The 10,061-nt window shown below is 28.0% G+C and overlaps 1 protein-coding gene across 1 annotated transcript; it reads left to right on the top strand.

Moving 5' to 3' along the window:
- The first annotated feature begins 2,429 nt into the window (after positions 1 to 2,429).
- LOC111637720 lies at positions 2,430 to 7,695 on the top strand. Its single transcript, XM_023383282.1, has 4 exons — positions 2,430 to 3,275; positions 6,394 to 6,462; positions 7,060 to 7,146; positions 7,563 to 7,695. Exons 1-4 carry the CDS (start codon positions 2,502 to 2,504, stop codon positions 7,671 to 7,673), a joined length of 1,041 nt encoding a protein of 346 aa, XP_023239050.1. The 5' UTR covers positions 2,430 to 2,501; the 3' UTR covers positions 7,674 to 7,695.
- The last annotated feature ends 2,366 nt before the right edge of the window (positions 7,696 to 10,061 follow it).

Below are 10,061 nucleotides of genomic sequence, written 5' to 3'. Positions count from 1 at the left end.
GAGGCGGTCAACGACTACTTTTGCTCGAATTACTTCGACCAACTTTGTCAACTGTCCCAAATTGCTATCGGAGCAGCGATATGGTGACACTGGAATTGGAAATCCAAAATATGAGGTTTTCGGCCTGCACAAAATGTGATTTAATTGATTTTCGAGATTGCCGAATTTAAATATTTGGTCCGTTTTCGCGAAATTTGAATCGTTGTCAGATGACCGTTTGATATTCGGTTGTGAATGGAACAGTTTCTTAGAGGTAACATTTTTAGAGGAAGAGAAAAAATTATGATATCTGAAAAAATTTAAGATACCATATTTGGTGTGTACTTGACCAATGAAATTGTGCCATTTCTTACCGTCCGAGTATCGCGATAAACATGACATTGGTAGACTATATGGTTTTCGTTTTAATGTTTGTTATATTATAGTATTTGATTTATATTTACAAAGGTTATCTTACGTAAGAGTTTATCACATCGAGTGCCCAATATAACACATTTTAAAAATTATTTTTCCCCCACTGTACACAGTTTAAAGAATTTTTAAAATAAGTTAGATTGGTCACTTGGTGTGATAAACCCTTGCATAAGATAACCTTTGTAAATATAAATCAAATACTATAAAATAAGAGTTAGAAGTACGAAATAATCTAATAATCTTAATGCTTGTTCTTACTTTTTGCCAGATTTACCTGCTAGTTTTTTTATATAATATTAAAACATACCTCCAACTGAAACCGAAACGATTACTTTACAAAAAACTGCTATAAATAGAGACTCGACTCAGCCTGGATGAAATATAATCAAATCAATCAAGACAGACAATTACTTTATCCACACTTTCCGAAATATTATGTTTCAATTGCTTTGATTTAAATTAAAATTAATTAATTAATTTTGATTTGATTCTAAAACATAATTTCAGTTTCGGTGTAAAAACCAGAGTTTTAATTATTATTTTATTATTTTTAGTTTTAATTAATTGGCTACATAACATTAATAAATATTAAATTAAATATTAATACAGTATTATATTAATAAATTTTTGATAATCAGATAAATTTAGCAATATTAGCCGGCTTAATCAGTTATTTATCTAACCACCTGAAAGGGGTTTTTGAACTAATAAACAAATTTGTTATTTCCTAATCCGACTGTTTTCCGGAGTTCAAGAATTACACAGAAGCAATTTTAATTTAGAGTTGTTTTATTTATATACATTTCGGATCCAACGTTTTCGCCAATCCCTCCTCAGTCTACAGAGCATAAAAATTGTTTTGTAAATTTACAATTTAAACATTTTTAATCCAAATATAAAGAAATAAATAACTTACAATATTTATGCAAATATTTTACAATAGGTACCATCTATGACGAAGATCACGCCAAGTATTTGTAACTATCTAAAACCACTAAAAATTCTACTAAACGAATCATCACGCATTGCGTAATATCTTTTTATCTTTGTGTATGACGTCATTCCATACGTCATCAATTAACATCCCTCTGTTTAAATTAATTAAGTTAGTATATTTTTAATTGGCGTTGAAAATCTTGTTCGTAAACCGAATTGTTCGAAAAGCGAGGCGTTTGAAATCCGAGGTTTGACTGTATTATCTGCGAACAGTAATTCTCCGATGTGTGTTCTGTAATTTGTTTATTTATCTGGAGAAATATAATACAATTCTTTGAAATATTTCTTTCAGTTTACCGTTACACGACTCAAATTCCGGTATTTTATTTCTATTTTTATTAATATAAAATATAATAATTAATCATTACGAACTTAAAACAATAATTTTTATATAAATTTATTATTATAAAACCACATGCTTCCCTCACTTTATTCTCATCGAAAAATCTTTAAATAATGTTTACTGAATGTGCTATTTAAAAAATTATTTATGCCTTAAGATAAAGTTACAATATGGTTAATGAGATATTCGTAATTACGTAAGCGATATAGTATTTTAAAAGTTATTTAATAAAGATTTTTATAGTTAAATTGCATGCTATTCGAATAATATAAACAAAACTGAAATATAAATCAAACTAGAAAATACTTATCGGAAATATCTTTCTTTATAGGCCTATATTTCTGTTTTAGTTTTATTAAATGCATTTATTTCGAAATCGTTTAGTTTTATTTTATACATTACTTTATAAAATTTACAATAAAATATGTTATATAATATTTCCAACTATATTTGTCACTATATTAATTTATAGGTTTTTAAATATAAGTGTAGTATTACAATCCTTTTTAAGACGTTTGCTTTAAATTTTAGGAAAGAAAAAAAAATGACTGAAACAAATCAAGGAGAAGTAACAGAAATTCATTTGCCGAATAAAAATGAATTATTATGCTTAAAAGAAAGTCTAAAACCTCTTAGGAAAATTTCGGCATTTTTTAAAGCTGATATTCCGATTGAATGTCTCCATGAAAATACAAACTCAAGAACAACAGCGTATAAAATAGAAAGATGTGTCTTTTATTTCTATCATATGGCCGCATCAATTGCCGTTATCATCATAACCTTTCTTCCTTTGGAAAAATCACGAAAATATTGCGGTAGTTTATATTACCTTATTGGCAATGATCCACTGATGACGAAAGCTTTTAGCTTGACCCCCATGATAACAACCATTCTTATGAATTCTGATTACTTTTATAAATTTTTAATTGATTTTAAAATGAAAATTGAAGAAAAATATCCTCCTGAGGAAGAAATTATCTCAGTCTTAGAAAATCAGGCAAAATATTTATATTTATGCCTTTGTTCTATAATATTTTCTTCTGTGAGTCAATATATTCTTTTAATGACGGAAGGTTTTAAGAGAATTGCTGTAGATGGAGAAGAACTTGCTGCCAAATGTCTAACCTACATTAATTTAGGAATTTCATTTATATGCGGAGAGGCGCATTTAGGGGGAGCAATTACCATAATATACTTCTTTCTTATCAAAGATCGATGGATAAGATTGTTGAATGAATGCAGAAGTTTTCATGGCAGAAAAGAAGATTTTGAGAAATTTGTTGAATACTCTCAAAGAAGATTCGAAGATCTCGCTCTATATGTCGAAGAACTGAAAAAAGCTTTCACATTCATCGGTATAGTATTGAACATGCTCACAGTAGGCTTTATTGCAACAATAGCATTTATACTAAAATATTCAAGACCAGATGTTATAAGTATTGGTGTTCTTTTTATTGTTTTATGCACCATGACAATAGCAAGCTTTCGAATCCTGTTTGCTGCTGCAGAATTTCCATATCAGGTAAAAATTTTTAAAAATTTATATTAAGATTCAATCCTATATTTTTAATATTAAAACTTTATTTCCGAAACAGTAAGAAATGCACAAAACCAATCAATATAACTGTAAAGAAATTCAAATAACCGATTGTAATTTATGATGTCGAAGTTTATTCTACGGTGTAAATGCTAGTCTTTAAACAAAGTACTTATTACTAATCATGCCTAAAGTCACATTGAGACTTTATTAGATTAGATGCAAATCTAAATCCGAGACTTAGATTTAGGCGTTGTTTTCTATAACATAATTCAAATAATTCTTTTTTATATTTTTGCAAATGAAAAAGAATTTTCATTATTTATAATGGCGTGTTTTACAATATCATTTACGGCGAGGTTTAAAACGTTTTATGCACGAAAGTTTAAAATAATAATTGTTTAAAAATAAATAAAGTGAAAAGATTTAATGCGTACAGGTATAACGTACAGGATGATCATAATTAAACACTAGGTATTCAGACCTTTCTGTAGAAAGAGCTATTGAGCTATGCATATTATCTTATGTACGCGGCTTCGATTTTCAGAAAGAAATTTTTTCAGCCACTAAAGCGAAATTGATGTTGCTGTTCCCTTAAAGTGCATATTACATACGCTTTTCTAACGAATTTTGGGTATAAAAGGAATTGCAAAAGCAAAAATGCTTCACAGTTCTTCGACCAATGAACAGTCATGATAGTTACTTTTCCTGATCGCACGTTACTTGTTAAACTGTTCTATCAACGGAACAGTAATGCTCAGCGTTTGAGATTTATTTTTTATATTTTTAAGCCTCCATTTTTCAAACTTTCATGTATCAATCATTGAAGAATAAACGTAAAGTAACAAAAGAATTTTTTATGGCTAATCAAGTACTGTATCTCAGATCTTACTGGTACAATTTCAGATACGATACGATTTTGTGAAGTAAGCATCTCTATAACCTTTAGAAATGCCTAATAATCAATGTTACATTAGGAATGTGTTTCTAATAAATATATAAAAATGTACAGCACTATATAGGCCCTAATTAAAGCATTTTAGCATATACTTACTTCAAAGCGTTACAAAAACAACGATTAAATGAAAAATCCGAAATTTCCTTTCAACAAGCACACTACAGAGAAACAATGGAAAATCGTAACCAAATTACTGTGACATCATCAATGGCCAATGTATTTCAAAATTGACCCAGAAGATGGAGAAATAACAATTACCGGTAATATATTTTAAACCGAAACTGGTGCGATTTGCGAGGAATTGCGTTTTCGGCTACTTTTCGGCTTAGATCATATAGTCTATATGTTTATTTGTGTTCTCTCGTGTTTCATAAAGTAAGCTCTAAATAAACTAACACTTTGATTATATTGATTAATAAAATCGTTTCATGATTTTGAGATCGCTCAGAATTTCTTATTTTAATATATACAAGAAATTATTTATTCAATTTTTAAAGTAATATATCAATTTTTTTCCCCATTTCAATCTATTCTGACATCAGCTTATTGATACTGTGTTACAATTAACATACAGAACCGTACTTAGGCGCAAGCATACGAGGCCTTCGAGTCTGGAACACTAGACTAGAACTCCGTAGATATGAAAGTTTCCAATAAAGTTGATTTTAATTTTTAAAAATTCACAAATTTTACTGAGTAAGATTACAATGATAAATATTAGTGTTCTATAAAAGTATTTGGAACACGGCTACAATTAGAAATCAGGATCTCCTTATCGCCTTAAAATAAGAAAATAAATCATACTGTATGAAGTCAGAAGACAAGGCCTTGTTAAATATTTCCATTCGTTTTAGTGTATGTATGTTTTCTGTTTCACTAATAAAAATTTACAAAATTAGCTCGTTATTTCTAATTTTAAAAAAATCCAACAATGAGTTGATTAACTTTTCCGGCAACATTTGGTGACGTCATCTGTTATAATATTTTATTTAAAAACTTTTGATATTTTTAACTATTATAAAATGGCAAAAGGCTTAATTTTAATTGTAGTGATGGGTTTTATAAACATTGTAAATGCTAATACGGAGTAAAATTGTAATTAAATCCGAGCCTACTGGAGATATACACGACCTCCTTTATCTCTCCACTCCACGACCTTAATCACCAAAATTTACTTTCAATTCCTCTAATAAACAAACTTCCCTGCAAAATTTAATAAATTTTCGATAAAAAGCATAGGAGTTAGGAGTTATTAAACTTCAAACAGGTTGAACAAAATCGTATTCCCACACAATATACACACAGAAGAAACTCCCGATTTTTTTTTCTTCTTCTTTGCGTTTCTCGACGTTTCAAAGCCTCCTGAGTCCAAAAATGTAAAAATCTGGGTGTGGGTTATTTTTTTGACCGATCACCATACTTTTCCTCTGTTATATAGCCTATATCAGCCGGAAGAATATTAATATTGATATTCGAGAAACGAGAAACGAATTATTGTTTTCGTTACGGGTGCTTGAAAGGAAAAGATTAAAAATGAACTGTTCTCTTAACGCATTAGTTCTAAAAAAACGATACGAAGAGAAGTCGAATAATGCCAGACGGTATAAAAAAATTTAACGTCATTCCCAAAACAACTTCCAAACTTACATTTAACAGTTATTCTTTCTGATTTATACATTATATGCATTATTAATTAATTAATTTATGTTGTTTTTTTCTCTGGGTTCTTTAAAGGGGACACGCGAGAAATTAGCGCCTCAATCCCCGAGACTTGTAAATACGATTCTGATAATATATTTTTTAAATTATAAAAATAATTTAACTAAAAGTTTTTTAAAAAAAACAGATTATTTTTGTATATATTTCACAAAAAACAGATAATATTCTTTTGCTATTAAATTGGTTTACTGATAGTTATAGGCCTAATTACTAGTTAAATTAAAGTAGCTTTATAAACATCGAAAAATATTTTTATATTCAATTGCTTCTACTTTTTAACTGTTATTTGCTATTGTATCAATAAAATCACTAGAAACAACAATACCAATAAGTACTTAATAATAACTTTTTAGACTTTTTGAATTTTATTTATCAATTTTTATTTAAAACGACCATTTTTTTAAAAAAAAATATTTATTTCTGTAGGCTACAGAAGTCATGAAAGAAGTCTCAAGATTCCGACTGTACAATCTATCGTATGAGAAAAACTTGCGAGTAAGAAGTTTTTATTTATTAATAATGTGGTTGGTATTTATTTTCAGAAATCAAATATAAATTTATTGTTATTTTATTTTGTTTGTTTTTATAAAATACAATAATACAAAAATTATTCAGGTGAACCATTAAACAATTTTGCAAATGGCTCCTACAAAATTTTATTGACTTACTAGCGCTTCGACTCTATTCTTAGTTCAAGTTCAGACAGAAAACAAATTGTCCCTAGTAACATTTTATAAATAAATCATTGCTTTAATATTTTCAAAGATGGAAGTCTATACAGTACATACAATATTCTATATAACATTTATTATGTGGTTTAATGTTAATGAGTTATTAAATAAAAGTAAATGGTCAAAAATTATAAAAGTACGTTCAAATATTTAATTAAAAATAAGTATTACTAACATCAAATTATGGAAGGTTCTATAAATTAATAATATATAAAAACACCTTATATTAACTTCTAAATTAAAAAAAATACTTAAGTGACAATTGCAATGATTCTGAAAATTAATATCACTTCTGTTAACTATTTTGTACAGTTCTTATCTTATTTTCTATCTATTTTAAACGTGTAGTATTGTTTTTTAGTTATTAAATTTCATGAAACGAATGGGAGGAACACCTATTGGATTCGAAATTTTTGATGTAATTGTCACCAGAATTTGCGCATTTAAGGTAATTCAACTCAAAATAACTTCTAATACATCCAGTATTTATTATCTATGTAAAAAGTATAGCGAAATGTAATGATATGACAATATAGATAGGGTCTTAAGAGATTTTTATTACTTTAGTTTTGACTTTTATATTAACATATATTTTAAGTATATATAAATTATATAATTTTAAGAAGATAAAGCGTTATTTGATATTTTGAAAGCAAATGTTTCCTACCGGTAGTGAATCGAAAGGTGTGTCGTCAATGCTTATTAAAAGTAATTTTATAATATAAAAAGTATTTGACATAAACTTTATTAAAACATATCTGGAATTTCTCTCGAGTCATAAACTAAGTTAATACATTTTTCTTCTAATTTATTTTATTTTTATAATGTAATATAAACTCTCATAATATATATGTATTATTATAGCTGATGGAGTCGATCTTTTCTTTCTTCTCTACCCTTGGAGAACTTTATGGATTGGCTTACAAAAACAAACGACTATGCAAAACTGAAAAAGGATTAAATTCTACTTTGTAGCTTTACATAATGCCACTAATACAAATGTAGTTCACACTAGGTTTATTTTTAACTCTATTACAATCACTAATATCTCACAAATATTATCGAATTTCATTGCTTATAATCTCAAGTAATTACTAAGCTAATTTATCTTTTATGGCATAAAAGATAGCATAAAATTTATGCTATTCTTTTTTTTTTTTTTTTTAAAAAGCTTTCAATAATTAAAAGCTTCTGTTTCAGCAAATAATTTTTAACACATTTGAATTAAGTAGCTTCTTCAGAAACACAGAAACTTTCAGTTGTTGTAAATTTTGATAACAAAAAATTGCTAGAAGTTTTAATGTATTATAACAAAATTAATTCAAAATTATGAAGTGCTTTGATTATTTTTCCCCAGTTTAAACTATAATGTAATAAGTTATATATTTTGTCTACTAGGACTTAGCCTATTAATAGGACGTATTACACTGGTGTTTTGGCTTTAGCAGTCGAGGAAAAAATCTTTATCCAGGGAAACAAACAATCTTTACTCATCACATTGTATTATACCTGTACACACTTTACACACTTTCTTTGTATTTCGGACCTTCAGGTCCCTCCTCAGCAGGTTTACAAAAATATGGTGCTAAAATAAATTTATAAAAATTCAAGTAATATATAACAAAATTTTCCCGACAATAATATATGACTTACAATTTCCTTATTGTTAATTACTTCTATATGTAAGTAAATACACAGAAGAATTCCGATCACTAAAACCTGTATAAGGTTAAAAAATATTTATTGAATATAATATTCTAAAAAATTCACATCGATTTTAGAATTAGAAAATATATAACAAATAGAAAACAAGGACATAGAAACATATAAATTAATTGTTTAAATTGATTATGATGTAATAAGATTCGAATCTTAAATTTACACATAAAAAATACAAAGTAATTTGATTTTAAAATAAAAATTTGATAATGTGTTTAACAATCAATTAAACTACAAATACAGAAATATTGATTTAACAAAAGATGTATTTTATTACATATTAAAACGCCTAAATAAATTACATTTTTCTTCTCGTAAATATTTATATAGGAAAAAAACTTAGCATTATCTTTTATTAAGAGTAAGAATACGTATTAAAAACCAGCATGAAACATTTATGGTAACTACAAGTTTCTGTTAAGTCAGATGATCACACAAGTTAAGAATTTTACATGTTAATACGTTAATACATAACGTCTCTTTGTAACGCACATGGGGAGCATTGCTGTCTCCTAGTTATTTTTCCAATCGGCAAAAGATAAAGTCATTCGGCGTTTTAGAGTAAAAACCTTCTGTAATTTCACAATAAGTTGAAATTAAGTCAGCACGGAAGTATCGTAAAATAGAGTAAAGTCATTCACGCCAACTGCTCCGAGCAGATTATCGACTTGTCCTGGAAAATTTCATCTGAACACCTACTTATGAAAATGTGTTCTTTGTTTGAGTAATCCTTAATAAATTTCAATATTCTTAGGTTTCACATATATACGAAGAAAAAAATTCACTATGTAAAAATAATTTATTCTAGTAAAGCACAGATAGATAACAAGAAAAGAGATAAACGTGAAGAAAAGCAAAGAACCTCGTATATTTTATTGAAGAAAAAAAAACATCATTCAAATTCTGGATTAATTGTGTAGGCAGGATACAGAAGAAGGCTGTCAGAATTCTTTCGGTAATTCGTGTTAAATTTAGTGTAAAAAAGGATGACGGAAACCATCGATGGAACTGCAAAATGATGTCACTTTTGCCATCGAACTTGACGAAATATGAAGTTGAACCTTTTAAACTTTTGTCGTCGCGTAAAGCGGAACGATAAATATTAGATCAATAGAAAAGCCGTCAAATAGATGTGTATTGCATGTGACTACGCGTCACAAATCTACGCATTTTTATTGGTTGCAGTTCGACAGAAAAGCGGAACAAAAATCAGGATAGTCAAGTGCTTTTTAACTCTGCTTTCAGCCTTGTTTCTGTCCAACTGAATGTTAAAAAAACTGAAATTCTCGTCAGTTTTACGATTCAGTTGGGAATTCAGGTAAAGTGGAGTCCAGGCTTTATGTATCTGGAAACAATGGAATTGGGAATATGTGATTGTTGTTGTAATCCGGTAGCAAATGTTATCGTAAGTCTGTGTCACGTGGTGGTTGTCATCAGGAGCAGAGTTTCTTTTTTTTTTTTATTCGTTGTTTTCATTTTGTTTAGTTTAATTTATAATATACTGTTGGCCAACAAAAAAGCATCAGAATCCAATATGGCAATGAAGGGTAATCACGCTCACATAAATTAAGTTTAACAACCAGTGCCTTATGTGATAGGTAATATTTCATTAGTTTCTTACATTTCAAACAATACTAAATGGAG

The sequence above is a fragment of the Centruroides sculpturatus genome, unplaced genomic scaffold, assembly GCF_000671375.1.
Source record: "Centruroides sculpturatus isolate CEXI.00-Female unplaced genomic scaffold, Cexi_2.0 scaffold1223, whole genome shotgun sequence".
NCBI lineage: Eukaryota > Metazoa > Arthropoda > Arachnida > Scorpiones > Buthidae > Centruroides > Centruroides sculpturatus.
Note: the sequence above shows the minus strand (reverse complement) of the source record. Positions and strands in the feature narration are given on the sequence as shown.

Excerpts from the sequence above, each read along its gene's own strand:
- LOC111637720 (XM_023383282.1), top strand. The coding sequence starts at position 2,502 with ATGGCCGCATCAATTGCCGTTATCATCATAACCTTTCTTCCTTTGGAA. Across the intron at positions 3,276-6,393 it reads CTGCAGAATTTCCATATCAG|GCTACAGAAGTCATGAAAGA; the intron begins GTAAAAATTTTT and ends TTATTTCTGTAG. Across the intron at positions 6,463-7,059 it reads CGTATGAGAAAAACTTGCGA|TTATTAAATTTCATGAAACG; the intron begins GTAAGAAGTTTT and ends ATTGTTTTTTAG.